Source organism: Branchiostoma floridae, chromosome 4, assembly GCF_000003815.2.
Source record: "Branchiostoma floridae strain S238N-H82 chromosome 4, Bfl_VNyyK, whole genome shotgun sequence".
In the NCBI taxonomy this organism is placed as follows: Eukaryota; Metazoa; Chordata; class Leptocardii; order Amphioxiformes; family Branchiostomatidae; genus Branchiostoma; species Branchiostoma floridae.
In genome coordinates, this window is record NC_049982.1 from 19909562 (window position 1) to 19931466 (window position 21905).

Sequence of the window (21905 nt, forward strand, 5' to 3'; positions counted from 1 at the left end):
CCTCGGAAACAATTTTCTACCGCGAAGCCCCTTACCCTAACCCTAGCCCTAACCCTAACAGGAACCCTTACCCTAATACTAATTTTAAGCACTCTCAGAAAAATGGTCGAAATTTGCATGTATTCTATCCATTTCAGACCGAATTATGACCAAAAAACACAATCCCTGGGAAACAATTTTTCTACCACGAACCCCTTACCCTAACCCTAGCCCTAACCCTAACAGGAACCCTTACCCTAGTACTAATCCTAAGCACTCTCAGAAAAATGGTCGAAATTTGCATGTTTTCTATCCATTTCAGACCGAATTATGACCAAAAAACACAATTCCTCGGAAACAATTTTTCTACCACGAACCCCTTACCCTAACCCTAGCCCTAACCCTAACAGGAACCCTTACCCTAATACTAATCCTAAGCACTCTCAGAAAAATGGTCGAAATTTGCATGTTTCCTATCCATTTCAGACCGAATTATGACCAAAAAACACAATCCCTCGGAAACAATTTTTCTACCACGAACCCCTTACCCTAACCCTAGCCCTAACCCTAACAGGAACCCTTACCCTAATACTAATCCTAAGCACTCTCAGAAAAATGGTCGAAATTTGCATGTTTCCTATCCATTTCAGACCGAATTATGACCAAAAAACACAATCCCTCGGAAACAATTTTTCTACCACGAACCCCTTACCCTAACCCTAGCCCTAACCCTAACAGGAACCCTAACCCTAATACTAATCCTAAGCACTCTCAGAAAAATGGTCGAAATTTGCATGTTTTCTATCCATTTCAGACGGTATCAGGACAGTTCGGCACATGGACACTTCGGCCCGGACACTTCGGCCCCAAGCCCAGGACACTTCGGCCCCAAGTCCAGGACACTTCGGCCCCAAGTCCAGGACACTTCGGCCCCAAGTCCAGGACACTTCGGCCCTGCTAGTTCCTGTGTGCGTGGGCATGCTATGCAATGTACAAATTAATCTATTAGCTCGCAGTTGTAAGGACATTGATTTCGATATTTACGATGAACAGTTAATGCCAGTCGGGCTTCAAGTAAGCTAGGGTCATCCAGAAAACCGGAGCAAAAAGGGATCTTCATGCCCCGAAAACGCAAAAAAATTGTTATCACTTATGACGATTTCATCGAGTAAACAGGAGAACACTATACAATATACTGTACAAGTAAAATCATACGTCCTAGAATTATACGTTATTTAGTCAACTAAGGCTACGTGTTAGATAACTATTGTGGAGTAGACTCGGGGCCGAAGTGTCCTCGGCTTGGGGCCGAAGTGTCCTTGGAATGGGGCCGAAGTGTCCTCGGCTTTGGGCCGAAGTGTCCTCGGCTTGGGGCCGAAATGTCCTGATTGCCAGGGGGCCGAAGTGTCCATGTGCCGAAGTGTCCGACATTCATTTAAGGATATCTGCAGCTGGTTTAAGTCACAGGATACCTGGCCAACAGTATAAGCTGCCCAATGGCTGACGTAACATGCACATTTTTAGTTGACTTGGAGTCGACTTGAAGCCCCCGAGTCTTCTCCAAATCGACTCCAAAACGCCTGTATAGATCGTAGATCGGGCCATTATAGCTGCACTGTTCACATAACCCGTGCTGCAGGTGCCTGCATGAAATGTACCCGGATGACCTGCCCCAGGTATCGGTAGTGATGATCTTCCACAACGAGGCGCTGTCCGTGGTGCTTCGGTCCATCCACAGCGTCATCAGCCAGTCCCCTCCCCACCTCATCGGGGAGATCATCCTGGTGGACGACTCCAGTGACAAACGTGAGAAGAACGTTATTATCTTAAATTTCTAGTTGTGCCTTTTTTTAACTCACAGTGAATCTATTCAAAGCTTGACCCATTTCAATACTTTGCCAGAGAAGGAAACAAACACATTAACGTTACATAGCCTTTTTTTTATCTCCATCAAAGTGAAGCTAGACACAGCTGTCTTGCCTTTCATTTATCCATATGAAGACATGTTCTTTATAAATGGTCTAGCATCATTTGATTCCTATGATCCAACATTTGATGCAACAATTGTACTCGTATTGCCATGTGACAAACGCGTATTTATAATCAACAGTTTCTAGACGTAGGGTCTAAATGTTAATCTCCAAGCAGATCTTGCGGTGCTTTAAGATAGTATGATAAGGAGTTTAGCCGGCAGAGAAGTTTTATTCCACCGCGGCTAAATTTCTTTCCCACCTTATGATAATATTCTTCCTCTGCTTGGAGATTACTAAATATCTACCTTTCACCGCAGCTGACTTGATGTTTCCTCTGGAAGCCCACATCTCGACCAACACCAAACTGCGGGACAAAGTAAAGATCCTGAGAAACCCTAAACGGGAGGGTTTGATCCGGTCCCGTCTGAAGGGTGTGCAGCAGGCCCAGGGCCCGGCTATCGTCTTCCTGGACTCGCACATTGAGTGCACGCCTGGATGGTAAGGGGCTGGCTTGTGGTTTTATATCAAGAAATAACGCCGAGAAATCCCAGTGTACTGCATACGCATTTTTCATTTAAAAAGACGTATTTTTTTAACAAACCGTCAAGTTGTATTTGACACACACAAAGAAGTGGATAAAAAAATGCAATATATTAGAAAAATTCGACATTGAATTTGCCAATGATGTTGTTTTTTTCATAGCACTGAGCAAGGATAATACCATTCGATACAACTAAGTCGTAAAAGTACACGGCGTGTCACGATTATGATCATGTATTTTGCTTCCATTCTAGTACAAATTTAGTCTAGAGATGATCTAGCTCTGGGCGTAACACTGGCATATTAGCGAGCTGCATTCACCAACAATGTTTGTTCGTTTGTTTATTTGTTAATCATAATTCAGAGAGTAGAAATCAAGGAAAGCTCTAGTTTTATATGCATATATTTTCCAGGTTGGAGCCTTTGCTGGCACGAATACGGAAGAACAACAGCACCGTAGCGTGTCCAGTTATCGACCACATCGATACCAAAACATTTGCTTACGAACAGCTGAAGTTCTTAGCCGGTGGCTTCACGTGGGATCTCAACTTCATGTGGATATACGTCAACAAAGAAGAAATGGCGAGACGTAAATCAGCCATAGATCCAGTAAGGTAAATCATGCACTATTTATTAAGTTTACGTCGTTGATTGGTGTTTCTACAGGGAGATATAGTAGTCAAAAGCTTTTCACGGCCACCACCTTCTGAAAACAATGTAACAAAAGATGCTTTCGCTATACGTACACAAAGGTTACATTAAACAGTATCAGACATTGACTCAAATCAAATAAAGCATATAGACAAACTTTAGGCATCCCAAGTAAAAAATACTGCTACTGGAAATTAAAGCTTCAAAGATGTTTTCTATAGTTGGTCCAAGGACGTTATACGTCCTTGGTTGGTCGATCAACATATTCCATGCCTTATCATGACGAGGGAGTTTCCTTATATTGTCGCTCAAGGAATAATAAGGACTCTCCTTATTCCCCCTCGATCCCCACCTGTAGATGCCCTGTCATGGCCGGCGGACTCTTCGCCATCTACAAGGATTACTTCCAACACATCGGCGCCTACGACCAGGCCATGGAGATATACGGGGGAGAAAACGTCGAGATGTCTTTTAGGGTAAGAGATTGCAACTTGAGATAAAACACTATCAACATATTTCTACCCGTTATTTTTTTAGTAAAATCCATTGTTCTTGCTCGCCTCAAAGGGAAAATGTCAATAGAATTTTCAATAGTTCCACAGAGTTCTGCCCCCCCCCCCTCCGGAAGTCCACTCTATGCATGTAAGAAGATTTGATACATGTAACATGTCAATTTCCAGACCTGCATGATCATGCAGACTAGGGGTAGGAGATAAGCCGGTATGTGCATGTATCTCACTGGACTGCACTAAATTGCGCAAAGAGGTGCAAAACGGACGTCGCAATTCACAAAATTGGGCAATCTATTATATTTCATAGTATTTCTGATCTATGTTGCACCAAGTATCATGAGTGAACATCATTTTATAACTACAACTCCCCCTTTGGTACAATTCTAGATTGGTTTTAATTCAAGATCAGTGGCAACACCGCGATTTCCAATAACCTGATCATCTGGGCTTCATACGCAATAGGCAATAGCGTCGCACCTCAGTGTCACCGCAAGGGCAAATTGGTACGACTTTGGAAAGTATGCGCAATCGGGCGCAGTCCAATGAGAATCGTCATGTTCACCGCAAATGGGTTCACATGTACGTGTGTATTACGGACATGTGAGTAATATTAAAGCAAACAAGGAAAATATTTTAGCTCTAGTGACGTTGGCGTTGATATATATTATAATGTGTAGGATTAGCGATACCATGATCTCGGTGTGAAAACTGCAAAGTTGTGGATGTGTAAATGTTACAAATTAAGCAGTCATGCAGGTTCGTAGGAAATGTTGTATTGCCACCATGACCATTGTGCATCATTAAAGTTTCTCAGTAAATGTTTGATGATATGTATACTTTAGGTGTGGCAGTGTGGTGGTCGGATTGAGACGGTTCCATGTTCGCGGGTAGGACACATAGAGAGGACGGATAAGCCTTACCTGTACGTCCGGTCTAACGACACCAAGGACATCAACATAGAAGTCAACAAGGCGCGCGTGGCAGAGGTGTGGATGGATGAGTACAAGAGATACCTGTACGCTAGAGAACCCCAACTCAAGGTACTGACCTATGGTTTGTACATGTAGAGCATGTTGTTTGTACATACTTTTGACCGCTTGCTTATTGTTGGAAAGATTACAACCCTGAGCTAAAAGACACGGGCACACAGCCCCATAGGGCATTGATTTACGATAAAGGCACAATTTTCACTTTGAACATTACAGAAGCGTTGTGAATGAGTCTACTTTCTAAGTTTCTTAAATACATCAGTTTATTACATGACAATGTGGAAATTTTCCAGAACATTTCATACGGTGATATCAGTGAGCGCCAGGCCTTGAGGAAACGTCTTGGGTGCCAGAGTTTCCAGTGGTACATGGAAAATGTCTACCCGGACCGACTGGAACAGACTGTGGAAAATGGGTACTACAGGGCCTGGGGCGAGGTACGCTTTCTTTAGTTTACTTTATTGTCCGTATGTACTAGAAACTATTATGTCATATTAGGTCTATTTCGCGTACCCACACGCCATGACTTGAATGGATGACTTCTAGTTTAGGACCAAACGACGCATTTAAGTCTAGCCTGGAACCCAGTCTTGTTATAGCTTCAGTTGGTCGCTACCCCGCTGGTAACAAGATTGGGCTCCAGGCTAACCCAATCCATCCTCCTTACGCCGTACAGCTACGGAACCTCCAGGCTGGCCTGTGTTTAGACCTCATGGACGGACGTGGAGTAGGACTATGGGACTGTCATGGTCAGGGTGGACAGCAGGTGAGATACTGCCTCAGTCATGGGGTTTTCTATTATGCCGCATTAGCAGGCTGTTAGCTGACCAGATTCAGGGAAGCTTGAGTTTAGCACCACATAGGACAACTAGAATCACATTCTAACAGACCGTAACCACTTTTCTCTTCTTTCTGCCTTGTAAATTGGAAAGCTCACACCTGGGTTTGATCCAATGAAGTACAAACCAGTACAAACGGATTCAGACATACATAACCGCACCTAACTTGTGAAAATAGCGGAGAATTACTCGTAACGTTATATCAGATGTGCTTCACCTTTATGTGACCATTTCTCTAGTTTTTTGCCTTACGAAGACCGGAGAAGAGAAAAGCGCTACAGACCATAGGAACAGGCGACATGCAGTGTATGGGTACCGAGGGTACCGAGAGGTTTGAATCGCCCATCATCAAATACTGTCATAATGGACTTCACGAGAGTTGGTATCACAACGGCAAGGTTAGATTCTTCATTCACCGTTAAGTATCAATCTTTGTACGTTTGCTCCATTCAAGTCTGTTTTAATTTTGTGTCTCGGACTGTTCTCTTGCTGCTTTCCCTCTCTTTCTTGTCACAAGAAATATGAAACTGAATTCTTTCTTATTTTTGTTGACAAGCTTAGGTTAAAGTGAATGAGTAGCTAGTTCTCGATAGGTGATGAAACATCTTCTGGCACGTGTCCCATAACATCGAAATACACATCCTTCCTTCTCGTAACACAGGGTGGAATACTGCTGAACATGGAAACTGGTCTCTGTTTAGACGTGGGTCAAAACGCCACCTCAGGAACGAGAGCGTTTGTTACCAACTGCACCAAGACAGCCTCTCAGTCTTGGGCATTCTCAGAGTACTTTATACCATAACGCTGATTTTTCGTAAAATACAAGAGGGTTGAAATGTCGTCGGATCTCACGGTGCCGACTTCAATTTGCAATATGTTGACTAATTAGGTGACGACTTGTTTTTATCGTCCCTTTCACAATCCATATGTCTGCGCATGTAACCTGAAAGAAAGCTGGTACACAGCATTTTCTCGTTAAGAAAAGAGATATAGAGTTAACCCAAGTTTTCCATGACTAAATGTGACACAGATCTATATGTGCACAATGCATAATCTGATGGAATAAATTTTTATTACCAAATGTTTGGATTGTCGTTTTTGTGAATGAGTAGTTTCTGCTGATGAAATCTTTGTGCAAACAAAAGCATCTCTAATATATGTAGCGAGGCTTCCAAATGGGTCGACATCAAGTTCATCTACGAGCACTTTATGACAATATGTTATATTATCTACTTATACAATCTGATAGCTATAGATAATTATAATCTATGAAATATAAATCATGTAGATGGCATGATAGTCGTATAATAATAATAGATATATCTTTTCAGTCCAAACGATGCTTTCCTTGAAACGTAAAGCAATGTACCGAAGTATATTCGTAGACTTTCAAATCTGCATTTGAGTATCGTTTATTGTCTGTATATATATTTACGACTTCTTAAATGGAACCTTTCCGCTAGGTTGATGTTTGATTCTGACGAGTGTACCAGTAGATGATCTTCTCCTCGTGCAGTCTCTCCCACAGACGCCTCTCCTCGCTGTAGTCGTGCGCGCCCTCCTTTACTTCCCCGTCTGCACGTTGTTTGGGGATCGCGCGGTTGTCATAGTAGTGCATAGGGAATCTACAGCAATAATGTAAACCTTCTATGAACGTTCTTGTGTTTACTCTGCAGTGTTTGATAACACCCGATTTCACTAGGGGCGGCGACCTCGTGGGGACCTAAAATGGGACAGAGCGCTCAACGAATTTTATATCCATTAGTAAAGACGAAATTCAATGTTTTTACGCCTTGTACATCTTATACTATTTTCAGCCACACTTTTAAATTTTACATTATATGTCGATTATGAAATCAAGGGTAGCCGTTACATAAATCGAATTTAGGTCGCAGTAAGGTGGCAGCGCCACTCCGTCTAGTGGGTTGTGATGGTTCACAATTTCTCCTGCAGCATTGCCAAATGTTAGGTAATCATTTTTACTTAAATTATATCCGTCAATAAAAAGGAGCTTCTCAAGCGTACTCAGATAAAGTATTACATTATATTCACAACAACAATCAAATCCTAGAACTTGAAGAAAGTGTCGAGATAAGAATACCGAGGTAAGGACACGTCGAAGTACCGTGCAGCATCTTAGCTTACAAAGCATTCTACAGAAGACTATACAATCACCCCTACCGTGGGTCATAACCAAAGCCGTAGATGTTCACAACGTCGCACAGTTGAATAGCCAGGAAGGCTGTCATAGCCCCCGTGGTTGGCCGCCAAGATAGTGACGTGTTCATGTAGTTTGCAAAGACGTAACGGATAAAGTCAGGATGTATAACCTTCATTGTGGTGCGGTTGAGGTTAGAGTTGAGACTCCTTCTACACCTAGAGATATGAAAATACTCTGTAAGTATATGGATGGATGGATGGATGGATGGATGGATGGATGGATGGATGGATGGATGGATGGATGGATGGATGGATGGATGGGTGGATGGATGGATGGATGGATGGATGGATGATGTAATATTTTTTTCTTTCATTTTCTGTCAAGCAATAACATATCAAAACCATCCTTTTCGTGATATCTTATTCTGTTCGATTTCACCTTTGACGAATAATTAAAGAAAAATGATTGGTCAGTCGGAGAAGCTTGTAGCTTTTTTGATCGTTCTGAAAGTTTTCGCCTACGAGAGGGTGTGAAACATTAACGTGCTGTGGATCCTTTATAAGCTAGGAACTGCCATATCGTCAAGTAAAATCAACACTGAATATTTTTCTCTACTTATGTTTAGCACAGATAACTTGATAATGTTGATACGTCAATAACTTACAAGGGGCCACAGTTTGGAAGGGTCCGGTTGTGTAACCATCTGGTGATGAAGTCCAGGTCTGACGTCTTGAAAGGAATGTAGATTTGCAGTGCATGCTGGAAGTAACGGAAGCATTCACTCTAATCTCAATGTGGAGCTGATGAATCAGAGATTGCACGTCAATTGATATCAGGGGTGATTTGTTTATCTTTCCATTACCAGTAAACTGCCCCCAGGCATCACACACCAGTTTTGTACATTAACTACCAGTTGCGCAATGATGGACTTTAACGTCCGATCATCTGTACGGACCCTTACTCTTATGGATAATTGTTTCGGGTTCTTTAACATACTCCAGGTGCCTCCAGCTTTACGTCCCAAACTAAAGATGGATGACGTTACTCATGTCCGCCTGAATCGAGTGAGGAAATACAAAGGACACAACATTGGTTCCTGCACCCAGACTCCCTGTCAACAACCCAACCCATAGGGCCGTCTTGCCACCTTGAGGTGGTAAAATACATAGTGATTCAAATATGTAATATCATCAACGGCACCAGATGAGTGTAGAACTCACCGCGCTGGAAATCATTTGGTTCGTACGATGTGACTCCGGAAAGAAGATGTAAAAGGACAGCTTTTTGCCGACATCAATAGTATATGGCTCCTGCATGAGAGCATGGTTCAATCTGAAAAGAACGGTTGTCCATATAAAATCATTTGTTCGTTTTAACTTGAAAGTTCATCTGTATTGATAGAAGTCATTATTAAATTAGTTTAACAGTAATCTCCAAGACAAAAATTGTACCCACCCAAGTTTTCAACTGAACAGCACCAGAGACTGAGATATCACTTAAGACCAGGTTCCTTGAGCATAAACGCCCGAGTTCAACAACCTCAGAAGTTTCCCAACACATCCACATAGAATCACAGGGTCATTCGGTTTCACTGGACAAAGTTAAAATCTTGGACATAAAACCAGATTTTTTAAAGAGGGATTAAAGAAGCCATCTACATCAGAGCTTTACAACCATCCATGAACAGAGACGGTGGGCGCAACTTCCTGCAACTTATGATCCACTGCTCACTTAGTCACGTGTTCTATCTGCATAAAGTGACGTCACGGCAGCAGTGGATTGTTCATTCCTTGACAAAGACTGGTACTGTTCAGTCGAAAATTTGTTCGTTTGTTAATGCTCTACTTGTGTTTATACGTAGATGTGAGATTAAGCATGATGTAAAGACATTATCTCTCCATTTACCTCAGAATAATTGATGACAATTTGCATATTTGTAAAGTCTATTCATAACCCCACAAAACCAGTTTCGGTTCCTGTTGGAAATGACATGTAAAAATCGAAAATGTAGCTGCCCTAGTCCTATGTTGGGTTAGTTGATTTGTAGCATGTACCATGTGCTTTTTTCGATTTGGTTCTCTTTCAGTCGGTACATTTACGAACGAAATTATATAGTTGCATCTTCTCTTAAACCACAACACACATAACACACACACGTATACACACGACGCGTGCGCACAAACACACACACACACACACACGCACACAGACACAGACACAAACGCAGACACACACACACGCACGCACGCGCGCGCGTCCAAACTGAGGCATAAACACACACGCACGTATCCGTTGACGTTTACCTGAAGACATAATCGTGCCCGTCTATCTCTTGTCCCTTCCCGGACCCTTTCAGAACGCCCCCTGTCCCCACCACTGCGCACCGCACGCAAGGCTTCCTCTGCTGGTCACCATGGAAACCGAACACATCCGGGTTGTCCAACATGCCAATCAGACGCTCGGTTGCTAAATAGGAACAGTTTTGTATTGATAACTAAAGAAATACAGCATGATATGCGCTCGAAAAGTGACTTTATTTATATAGTGGGTGATTAAAATGCGCTTCTTCAATTTTCATAAGGCTTTACTACATACACTAATTGTATCTATTCCCCCGTGTGCCTGTTATTGGTCTGGTATGGGATAAAGAATTCTTATTGTAAGTATACGACATAGATTTCTTAGATATGTATAGATTGATATACTAAGTGCAAGTTCATGACATGCTTTTGATACCCGGTGAGACTAACTACGTGAAGTACACTTAACTTCTCCTCCTCGGAGGAGGTTCTAAAGCTAACCTTTTCTGTTACTGTGTTCTCTAGCCTTGTATCCAAAAGGCAGAGCGAAGTATGCACTGAGATGAGTTTCCCAGTAAGTATCCTCCAGGTCCTCGCGGTCCATGAAAAGTTTGACGTCTTCCACGAACCGGTTCTTGAACCACACGGACGACTGGACTTTCCCACGGAGACTGCCAGGACAAACCTGTCCGAAGATTGGTTTCGATTAGTCTGTACATGCGCTACATTGAAAAGCGTGGAAGAAAAACAAACATTTCACCTCGTTATAGCCAGCTGTACTTGGCCACATATTCATACGAACAGTCACTTGTTCCAAACTCATCCAATGTTGCAAACTTACTGCAAAGTAGCAGTTTAATACTTAGTCAATGCATACCGTTTCAAACGTTTCAAAAGCATCACACGTTCTTCTTCACAGTGATTGAACTATTAGCAAAAACAATTCCCAATTACATGTGCATGCGCTCACCGATTTTAAGTGGTGTTGGTCTCTGGTGTAAGGAATGTCTTCAAGTTGGAAGCGAGGTCGTTCCAAGCGAGGTGGTATTAAGTTCGTTAAGATGTTTCCCGGCAACTTCAATGATATATTTCCATATCTATCTTCTTCCGTTTCTGAGATTCTATCCAAGAACTGATCGATAACAAATTGATAAAAGTTATTTTTAAAAACTTTTTTATGTTTCGGCGATAATGATTTAAATAGTCAACACACTTGATATGTCCCATCTTAGGGCAGCTAGACTAATAGCCTTCAAAAAATGCCCCAAACCTCAACAACATTATCTGATATTTGTGTCTTGACCTTAGTTGTGTCCTTGAACAATGCAGCTAGACATGTCGGGAGAAGTTCAAGTGGATATGGCGAACAATACGGAGATTTGAAGTGCCATGAGTTGGCTTGGCGGAAAAACGATTGAAATGAAAGGATATAATGCATAAAGATACGTTGAAACAAGGAAGGTAGCACAACTATTACATTTTACCCCCCCCCCCCCCCCAAAAAAAAAAACCTGGTTTACGAGACTAGAATGGGCCTGTGGGGAGGGGGGCTTGCTAAGGATCAGCGCATATGCATAACGTTAAACTTGTATTTTCTCATTTACTACATACTGATCTTTGAAAAGTTGGATAAGATTTTATAGCGATGATAACGCAGTTCGGTTGGAAAACTGCATTGTTTCTTCCCAAACATGTCCGGACAAGCTGCGTCATATCTACTACAATAAATAACATTCCGTTATAACAAACTGCCCACCTGCTTTTCTCTACTCGGGTTATCCGGGTAGTTGAGAACTGGCTCGGCTGTTGCATTGTGGTTCGTAGAGAAATCTGCCAGTTTCTTTGACCTATGCCTAGCATACAGCAACAATCCACTCGTTTCTCTGAGAAAATGATAGGAAGATTCAAAACACCGAACACACTAGGCTAGGGTTACTAGTATCTCTTTGTGTATTTGTCTCTCTCCTTGCAAACTTAGACTACAAGGTTTTACACCCTTACCTTCCTAGGTCAGTAGCCTTTATCAGAGCCGCCCTGAACCAGTCACCAGACAACTGTGAAAAGAACATGAAGCATGCTAAGCCCAGAATCTGCAGAAAGAGCGCTTGCAAAGTGCAGCACGGCAGCTTTTTACGAGACATCGTAAGCCTCTGTACCCTTAAATTGAAGACACAGATTATCAACTGGCTCAGGGAAACATTTGAAACGTGCCTTGTGGGTATGTTGATATATTCAGTGTTTAGGGATGTTGACGGATCAGGATATCTGCGAGCGTATGACATCGATCGATATGTTTCATCCTATTCTCAAAGCAGAGGTTGGGCGGAAAAATTACCCCTCTACGCATGCAGAGCTTGTTTTGAATGAGGCATTGGGGAAGACAACCTATTAGTTACTGGTTTGTGGATCCTCAGACGGGCCTGGACAAACAGGAGGTCAAGGGACTAGGTAGGTAGGTACATTAACTGTAGTGTGTGTGTGTGTGTGTGTGTGTGTGTGTGTGTGTGTGTGTGTGTGTGTGTGTGCGTGTGCGTGTGTGTGTCTGTGTGTGTTTGTGTCTGTGTGTGTTTGTGTGTAATGTGTGTGTACATTATCTGTGTATGTTTCTATTTTGTGTGTTTCTTTCTTTCTTTCTTTAGTTATTCTCTTTGGAAATTCTGTTTACATCATGTTGACCGACAGACAGACAAACGCTGTCTAAAATATAACCATAAGGTAAAAACACTAAGCAAGCTCACACAGAATAGTTTATATTTTGTAAAATTTATTGAGATCAAGACATATTTACAAGTGATACTCTTGACATATATAGCATTTCGTGATCTAGTGGAGCACAAGTCATCAATATTCCAATACAACATTACTCATCCACCTGTATGTTCTTCAAAGCAGTAAAGTAAGTTCCATGTGTTCCATTTCCTACGTATAAAATCATTCATTTAAAAGTTTTAAAAGCTTCATTTTGCATCGCATCTAATTTATGAATTAGCACCTGTATAATTGTCTCAACAAGTCAAGCTTTTTGCCAAGCTTGTTATCGATGGAAAACAGTGTGGTATGTTTATAGCACGTGTTACTAAACAATTAGGATTTGCTTTTTCTACTCTCAACTTGGTCTGAATCATATTCATTTCATCTGTTGCAAACATTAAATTGACGCAAGCACACGCAATTTCAAATGCAATAAAGTTCCCTGTAAAAACTATCTTCACGCAGATAAAGTAAATAAATCTTGACCCAAATGCATTTGGGCAGTTTGCAATGAGTAAATATATCTTTAAGACATTACGTCCCTCTTAATTTTCAGAACAAGAGAACACATGCAAAATGTGTTTATCATTAGTCTATATGCTTTAAGTGCAGATCAAAGTATGAACTACAGCTACTGCAATCTTCATCTCATAAACTCATAAATCTTCACAAAGCTTGGTCACATCAACACACCATTGGTTCTTGCCAAATGCTCAGCTGTAATGACGTCCAAAAGCAACATAAAGCATGAATAAAACATTCTGCTCTAACAACTTTTCCAATTTTACTCTGAAAGGTAGACATTTACGTAAAAAGGACGTCTACCTTTGTGAAAAGAACAAAAGCTAAAATCCATATAACAAGCAGAAGATACTACAAGCTGTCAAAAATACCACAGCATTTCAGTACCACGCGTCCATCCGGCCCCTACTGTTGACATCGTCCTGATTGTTTCTTTTGACCATCACGAATTACAGACTTTCGACTATCTATAAGACTACTTTCAGTAGGTACTGGGCAATAGCAATGGCTACGAGGTAGAGTGCGCTTCTCACAAAGTTCAACTATTTGAGATGTTCTGAGATAATCTTATCGGCTTGCTTGCACAATCTGATGACATTTTGCATTATACATTTGAAAGTGGTCTTTACTCTGGCCAGATTACCAAACTCTGTTCAAAATCTGTTGTATCGTATCGAATCTAACAAATACTAAACTAGACAGACAGAAGTAGAGCGACTCCAGCAAGAATCCACTTGGCCGGCTTCTCCTTGGTCTTGAGGTTGAAGGTCCAGACGAAGGTGGGTCCTCTCATCTTGGTTTTGTAGACTGGACACTCGTAGATGTTCTTAGTGTCCTGTCGGTCCACAGGGATGGCCTTAATGAACATGACTGGCATGGCTGGGGTCAGTTCCTTCAGACGGGCGTCTGTCATCATGCCTGAAGAAAGGAATGTATGTTGTCAATAGGTCAGACCCCGGACACTATATTTTCACCAATGTTGTGTGACCCTCAGAACTTATGTTTCTAAAGTTGCTTCAGTACATGTTGCCGCGTGACTGGTTTCATCGCAAGGAATGGAAAAAGGGTTACAAAGATACTTTGACTGGCTAATGGTCATGTAAATAAGTTTAGTTTAGCAAAAATGATCATGCATGAATCACTGGGCGAAAGTGACGGAGTGTTGTGCTATGGTAATCCAAACCAATGATACCCCGATATAAATTTATTCAATATAATGCATGTAGTCTGCATCACACATAGTTTGGTTCTCAGTATCTGGCTTTATCCATACCTGTCTGTGCGTCCCAGCGAGCACCTTCCATGAAAAGCCCATGCACATAAGCGCCCTCACGCGGCGGGCCACCGAAGTCCTCCTTGCTCTTCTTGGTGACGTCAACTGTCAGACACATCTTGTCCAAAGGCCACTCATTCTTGCGTGCCATGCTCTAAAGAAAACGAACAAAAACACACATTCAGTTAGAACACTTCCTCAATTCTTTTCTCTACAAATATTTTCAGTGAGACTTTGAAATGGACACTGACAACATTGCTGTAAAGAGGTTCATGGTCCAAAACACGTCCAACACTGCAAAAGGCTACGGAGAAAAATGTTTGCTAGTTACGGGCCTTCACCTTTGACATTTTACCAACAATGCATTTCTTGGCGTACTAAGAAACATAAACATCATTATTCCTACTTGTGTTGAAAGTATGGAATCTTGTTATTTCCTACACGTTGTTGTAAATCGGCAAGTGGAATGTTTGTTTACCTGCATGATAGCAGTGAGGAAGGACTGAGGGTTGAAGAACCCGGAGAGCCAGACAACCGCAGGGAGGGTAAAGTCGTTCACCCAGGTGTCAAGTTCCCGGATGCGGGCCAGAAGATCGGCATACCACTGCGCAAGCCCGTACATCGAGGGGTAAGCCAGCCTGGCCCAGGAATCAGGCACGTGGTCGAAGAATAGAGAGTTCTGTAGGGCCTCCATCTCTGGGGAGATTGTCAGCTCGCCCTGAGGAATACATGGAAAATACAAACTATGAAGTGATCCACAAGTGTCCATTATAACCCCAACAATTTCGCTATCACCAAATTCATTTGACTCATATCAATGAACTTTGTACTGGTGTTGGCCAGCTATGCTACGTCTGCTGATACGTTCTTAATGGCTTGTGCTGTTGTCGTTGTTATTGTTGAAGAAGTCATAAGACAGCTTATTCTATCAACCTATATTGACAACCACTGACCTTCAAACCAAGATCGAGGTTCTTAAGCGACCTCCGGATTTCCCTAGTGAGTTGATTCATCCGCTCACACTCCTGTAGGGCCACCAGGACATATGGGGTCTTGCTCTCAGCCTTGGCCGTGATTTCTTGCATGTTGAACTCCTCGGGCAGCTTTTCGAGTATCTCATCGAGGGTGTTCTTTACCTAAATCAGAAGAGTGCAGCATTTCCTCAGCACTTGGTAGACATTTGCATGTTTACACTGTTGACTAAAGAGTGTACTAATCGAACTATAAAAGGTATAACGTACTCTTTCTTCCATCTATTTTATCAATGCAGATTCCTCTACAACAGAGCAGTTGAATAAAAGGATTCCAAATTCGTCCAGCTGAATAAAAGCTGTGCGTTAAGACCAATACAACATTAATAAAAAAAGCGCTACAGACTATTTGGAGAGAGATGAAATATGAAAACATATAATGCGTGACTAAGGAACAGACCTTCTCTTCAACGGTTGGTCCACTCCCAGCTCCTGAGGCACTGTCCCTTGGCTGCAGCTCCAGTACCGTCTTGAACAGGTTGTCTGACGTGGTGGTCAGAAAGCCGATCTCGGCGTTTGGATGAAGTCCGTACAGGTACGGGCTCTCGGGTGGCAGCATGTCGTCTATGTACTGATGGTAGCCTTTGTAGTCCAGGTTTGGCGGACAAGGGAAGCCTGGTGCAAAGGACAGCTCTCCATCGAGCTATAAAATTAAACAATAACGCAGTGTTTATAATGCATCTCTAGAGCATTTGTCAAGGAAAGTTGACTCAGAAGTAGCAATGATTTTTATACAAGGCTCACCATATCCGGATGCATGTACTCCTCCAAATACGTGCTGCACAGCCGCCTGTCCCAGTCATCGGTGATGTGGCCTCCATACATGATCTGCCCAAACAGGTAGCGCAGGTCTGTCCAAGGCACCTAAGAGTACAGTATATCAATTAGGGATACATATATGTACATTATGTATAATGTAAAATGCATTATTTTCTATACCAGCTCACATACAATTCTACCTGTGACGTTACATTCTTTAACATTCGTTGAAAAAACGAATGCGTCTTACATGCAAAATATTTTTTTTCAACATTTAAGTCAATATCTTTCAATGATTGACCTTAACGATGTAAGTATTTACAACAGCGTATAAATATTGTAAATAAATATGTGCTTTGCTGCAGGTTGATTCGAAGAAACTGGACTTTATCAATAAGATTCAAACACTAAGTCTAAATCATATTCAATAGATCATCTTAAATCATATCAAATATAAAACCATAGAAAAAATTGTACGGATCCAATAGTATCTGGAGGGTCAACTCTATTAATGAGTCCTTATCTATGCTGCTTATTCCGTACGTCTTCTACCGATAATCGAAGGTCTACACTAAGCTGTACCTTTGCGTTAGCCTCAAGGTAGTTATACAGCACATTGACAGAGATGGTGAGATCCCCGTTGTTGAAAGGATAGGGCCTGTTCCACCCTTGGGGTCCAAACTTGCGCCTCTCTCCAACAACAGCATGGAAGTAGCACAGACCAACGAGTATACTCTTAAACTCCAGCTCGCGGGCACACATTTCCATTGTGTCCTGATATAAAAACATAAATGTCAGCATTTAGAAGTCAATGTTCTAAAAGATATTAGGTCACACATTATTTTCAAGTTCCACACTCAGTGACAAGCGTTCCTTATGCATTACTTATCTTCCCACGTTAGTTAGCTGTGAACCCTAATGAATGCTCGGCCAATACATTTCTGACATAAACATCATTCATACCTGGTTGAAGTTGTCCAGTGCCTTATGCAGATTAGCAAATATACCAGTTGGCGGCTCGTTGGTGATTTTGATGGCATTCTCCAGGATGCCCTGGGGGATGATGTGCTCCTCAGGGGCGTTCGCCGCCTCTGCAGAGATGAAGACGCGGTACGCCTCGTGACCGTCCCCGCTGTTCTCGTCCATCTTCTTCTCCAGAGTGCTCAGCCACTTGGCTACCAGGTGAATGTTCTGTTGATGGATGATTTAAATGTTTGAAGGGGCCCAAATGTTTGCTTACAGATACGTAGCGTTCGTGACCATTGACAATATGCACACTCTTATTTAAAGAAGGGACGGAAAGATATGCCGATATATGAAAGATAAAAATGAGCTAATTGTGATTTTTTTTCCAATTAAAGGAATATAGTAGTATGTAATACTATCGTGTATCCAGAAAGTGTAGAAGGACTTTGATGTTATATATATTACATAGTATAAACGAAGTATCTCTTTACTTGGTCAGGTGCATAATGTTTCTAGTCAGTAAAAACAAACCCATCATAGTCACCTGGAGGATTACCCAATGCCCATCCTTTGCTGCCAGATCCAGCGCATTCTCGGCGACCACCTCCTGGCCCTGGCCGAGCGACACATTGTGAAAGTTGCCGTTATCGAACGTGAAGCCCAGCTTGTGCCCTAGGGCCTCCACGTCCTTCAGCGGGTCGACTCCTGCCGACAAGATGAAGAACACCGGCGTGGCCGGACCGGTCTCTTCGAAAGACTTTGCAAATTCCACCTGTCTGCTGGTGACATACTTGCTGCCGAGCTTCTCTTCTACAAAGTTCCTAAAATGGAAAAAGTGTGGACAAAGACAATCAATGATAACGAAATCAATTCTAAAATGATCAGATATAAGTTCTTTATAAACGATTTATACTTTTAAAAAACGCGGTTGGCTGTATCTAGGATCTATATACTTACGTGACAGCATATGTCATCCTATCCGGGCGCAATGCCCTCATCATACACAGCTTCTGAAGGGAGGTTTTGTTTTTCCACTCTTGCGGAAACTTCTCTTTCTCCGGACACTCGCTCTCTGCGAACTTCTTCCAGCGTTTGGCAGATCCTTCGATGTCACGGTCAAGGTTGTGGAATTCCTCCATAGCTGATAAAGCCTGGTGCAAACAAATCATGTTTACAGTGGACTCCCGGTCAAGGACAATTGAATTAGTCATGCATTTAAGGAACCTTTCAGCACTTTTCACATATAGATTCACACTTCAGAACGACGACGGTATGCCATTCATTTGCTTTTGATTATATCCCGTGCATTTCACGTTGCTAGTAAGTACAGTTATGATTCTTGAAGAGGCGGAATTACCGTTATCGGTATAAGAAAGAAAGAGTCAGACCTTGATGCCTCCCCAGGCAGTATCCGTTAAGAAGTCCACTGGGGTCTTCACGTTAACGTGGATCGGGAAGCGCAGCAGGAAGTCCAACTCTACCATGCTGATTTCCTTATTCATCAGAAGGATCTGGGGAAAAAAGCAAGGTTGGAAGTGTAACACATTTGTTGTATATGTTCGTCTATCAAAGTCTACCAAGTACGGATCCCTTTAAACAGGGTAATGAATGACTTGAAAGATCATGTATGCACCATCAACATTCTTCTGAAAATATCAGATAACTGTGATTTCAGCATTATATTCTTAGTAATGATACCGTGCAAGATTCTTTCCCTATACAAACCTGGAAAGCCACTTGAGACAAGAACGTGAGCTTGTCCCGTTCAAACAGGCCGCGTGTTGTATACATGAAGACAGAGAAGGAGATGGAGTCGATCAGGTTGGCGACGCGTTCCTTCACCTCTTCTGCTTGGCCCGCACGCTCAATAGCTTTGGCGAAGACTACGTTGAACGCCTATGGAGATACAGAAACCTTAATGATATGGCAACACATTGAGACACCTCAATGACAATTCTTCTTTGATATAGATCCTTTCATATAGTATGATTTGTTTGTAACTGTTACTTCTTCATGTGTCAGCAGTATCATTTGAATGAACAAAGAGGTTTTTGAACTTTCTGCAACTCCATGACATCTGGACGGACTAAGGATAGTGATTTTCACATGTTAACAGGAAACTGTGTGATGATAACAATGCTTTACTGGCACCCATCACTCACGCATTTACCTTCAGGGAGAACTGGTAGATGGGGTTGATCATGTTCAGGTCATTAAGGATGAAGTAGAGTAGGGAGGCACGAGCGGCTGCGGGACGGTACAGCTCGCGAGCTTCGTTAATGTTGGCCTCTGTTGTCTTGGCTTCTTCAACCTGCAAGATAAGAGGATTTCATTCTTTAACTGCTACATAAAAGTAGAAATCATCGTATTGGAACCACAAAGACTTGGGGCTCTTTATATAACAACGATCTAACTGTACTCTAGTCAAAGACTAGCATTCGAATTCTTCCACATCCACTTTGGGCAGGGGATAGGTGTGTCATCATACCTTCACTTCAATCTCTGCAGCGGTACGCTTGGTGGTCTCCAAATTCTCCACAAGTGCTGTATCCCCCAGGAAGTTGCCTTGGGCGGCGGAAAGGCGAGACAGCAAGGAATCCTCTAGTTCCTTCAGTTTGATCTTGAAGCCGTTCTGCTGCTTGGTCAGGTCAGACTGAAATCAAAGTATCCCTGCTTGGTCATTTGTCCAGGCTTATAAGGTTTTGAATTGTTCTAGAGTCTTATAACAACAAAATATACGGGTTACGTCAGGTCTTTGAAATCATGGTCCAGAAGTACTGTACTGTTGTAGACAAATATTTCTTTGAGTAAGAAATATTCAAGGTTATACCTCTTCCATAATCTTTTTAAACCGCTGCAATGTATGAGACCACATGTACCTTTTTCGTTTCCAGATCAGGCCTCTCCTTGCTGACAACATCAGCGAGCAGCTGATCCTCCAGCCCGTCCCTGGTGACAGTGAAGTTGATGAGAGTGGTCTGGGCCTGCATCTCCGGTTTGTAGTGCGGATTGGCCAGCTTGGTGTGCAGGATCAACCGGAACTTTGAATGGTACTCGCACTCTTTGTCTCCAATTTTGATGCATCTACATTCAAATCAGAAAATGAGTTTACTATAGGTATACTTTTGTTCAGTTGTATCCTAATGTACGAGCGACTAGAGCGAATTCTAAACTATGTTCAAGGTAATCCTTACGACTAATTTGTGGATGGATACACTTAGTGGGCTGTATCTAATTGCAACGATCATCATTGTTGATTTCCATACCTCCCCTTCTTGATGGTGTTTCTTCCGAGGAGTGGGTCAAGTACTGGATCCACGGACTCCTCAATATTCTCAAAGAGGACGGTCTCTCCTGTGGAAAGGGCGCGCTCAATAGTGTCCAGATATCTGCAAAAAACATTTCAGATTATTTCTATACATATCATGAGAAGTCAACGCAATTATGGACGGTCTCTCCTGTGGAAAGGGCGCGCTCAATAGTGTCCAGATATCTGCAAAAACATTTCAGATTATTTCTATACATATCATGAGAAGTCAACGCAATTATGTCAGACGAAAATGTTTCCTTTGCCACTTACAGTAAAGATTACATGTTAGAAAATAGAGTACCCCTTTTGTCCAATCTTGACTATGACAAGGCCGTCTCCAACTCGTGTCTTTATCCACTTGATACCCTGCAGCTGAGGGTCGATCATTAGAGGCCAGCGTTCACAGTTCAACAAGATGGTGGCATTCTCCGTGGACATGCGGTCGCTAGGCAACCCCTCATTGTTCCATGCAGCGATGTCTGCGTCGTCTGTCAGCAAGGATAAGGGGTCCAGGCCCTCTGTTATGGGGATGGGAACCTGTTGGGAGATACATGAAAACACTTACTCATCAAGTGCCACTCATGATTTGAATGCCCTGAACGTTTTGTTCTACATGGTAAACGTCATTATTCAACAAGTCTAGACTACTGTAGGTATCAGATATACCATCGTACCTTCAACTGTTTGATGAAAGGTGTCCAGTAGTTCTCGATGAGGTCCTGTCGGTAGCGCTTGGAGAAGCACCCGACGTAAGACACGAATGCAGCGATCAGCAGCACGTCACCACACAGGGTACTAGCTTGGACCTAAGATATCACAGTATGTTAATGTTGGGATATTACTATTACATTGCTATTGGTACGTAGTGGATCCCATTGATCTTCATTGTACTTTGCTTTAACTTTTGAGTCGGATGGTATTTGCTGAATGAAAATGATGTCGGTGGAATCTGTGGAATCGTCTGTTAACTGCGTTACACACACACACACGCGCGCTCGCGCGCGCGCACACACACACACACACAATAATGAAAGGATTCATAGCTTATCAATCTTCAAATCACCTTGAAGTTGTTGACGGACTCCGCCCACCGGACGTTTTCCGAGGCCAGCCCTCCGACCAGACGGTTGGCCAGGGAGATGGTGTACGCCGTGCGGTCTGCCTCTTGCTGGCACTTCAGCTTCTCTTCCGTGGCTTTCTCGAATTTCGCAGTCAGGTCTGCCAGAGTTGCTTCAAGGTCCTGAAATTGGGGCGAGTATCATTGATTTGTGATATGTCACAACAATATGACCCTCACGACAATAGATAGTTGTCCAGATGTGCAGCTGGGTCCGTGGCTCGCCTCTCAC

At 42.5% G+C, this 21905-nt stretch overlaps 3 protein-coding genes across 3 annotated transcripts in view; 1 reads left to right on the forward strand and 2 right to left on the reverse strand.

Moving 5' to 3' along the window:
* LOC118414745 (inactive polypeptide N-acetylgalactosaminyltransferase-like protein 5) overlaps positions 1 to 6564 on the forward strand; it is a 17839-nt gene extending 11275 nt beyond the window's left edge. The window contains exons 4-12 of the mRNA XM_035818961.1: positions 1619 to 1785; positions 2270 to 2450; positions 2906 to 3106; positions 3502 to 3619; positions 4498 to 4695; positions 4938 to 5081; positions 5321 to 5410; positions 5723 to 5881; positions 6145 to 6564. Of these exons, the coding sequence (XP_035674854.1) occupies positions 1619 to 1785; positions 2270 to 2450; positions 2906 to 3106; positions 3502 to 3619; positions 4498 to 4695; positions 4938 to 5081; positions 5321 to 5410; positions 5723 to 5881; positions 6145 to 6285 (1399 nt within the window). The 3' untranslated portion in view covers positions 6286 to 6564. The remainder of the gene's footprint in view (positions 1 to 1618; positions 1786 to 2269; positions 2451 to 2905; positions 3107 to 3501; positions 3620 to 4497; positions 4696 to 4937; positions 5082 to 5320; positions 5411 to 5722; positions 5882 to 6144) is intronic.
* Positions 6539 to 12145, reverse strand: LOC118414746 (alpha-N-acetylgalactosaminide alpha-2,6-sialyltransferase 1-like). The gene is made up of 9 exons (XM_035818962.1): positions 11946 to 12145; positions 11701 to 11827; positions 10915 to 11076; positions 10446 to 10629; positions 9948 to 10110; positions 8865 to 8976; positions 8309 to 8403; positions 7665 to 7859; positions 6539 to 7108 (listed from the first exon to the last, which is right to left on the reverse strand). Exons 1-9 carry the CDS (start codon positions 12083 to 12085, stop codon positions 6943 to 6945), a joined length of 1344 nt encoding a protein of 447 aa, XP_035674855.1. The 5' UTR covers positions 12086 to 12145; the 3' UTR covers positions 6539 to 6942.
* Positions 12146 to 13584: 1439 nt separating this feature from the next.
* LOC118414923 (dynein beta chain, ciliary-like) overlaps positions 13585 to 21905 on the reverse strand; it is a gene marked incomplete in the record, with an annotated part of 53882 nt that continues 45561 nt past the window's right edge. Inside the window, 19 exon segments of the mRNA XM_035819262.1 lie at positions 13585 to 14135; positions 14491 to 14644; positions 14969 to 15208; positions 15444 to 15626; positions 15922 to 16164; positions 16266 to 16385; positions 16863 to 17054; positions 17244 to 17471; positions 17791 to 18067; positions 18204 to 18397; positions 18635 to 18757; positions 18972 to 19142; positions 19417 to 19557; positions 19735 to 19899; positions 20126 to 20330; positions 20513 to 20631; positions 20854 to 21093; positions 21231 to 21362; positions 21620 to 21898. Coding sequence (XP_035675155.1) covers positions 13912 to 14135; positions 14491 to 14644; positions 14969 to 15208; positions 15444 to 15626; positions 15922 to 16164; positions 16266 to 16385; positions 16863 to 17054; positions 17244 to 17471; positions 17791 to 18067; positions 18204 to 18397; positions 18635 to 18757; positions 18972 to 19142; positions 19417 to 19557; positions 19735 to 19899; positions 20126 to 20330; positions 20513 to 20631; positions 20854 to 21093; positions 21231 to 21362; positions 21620 to 21898 — 3630 coding nt within the window.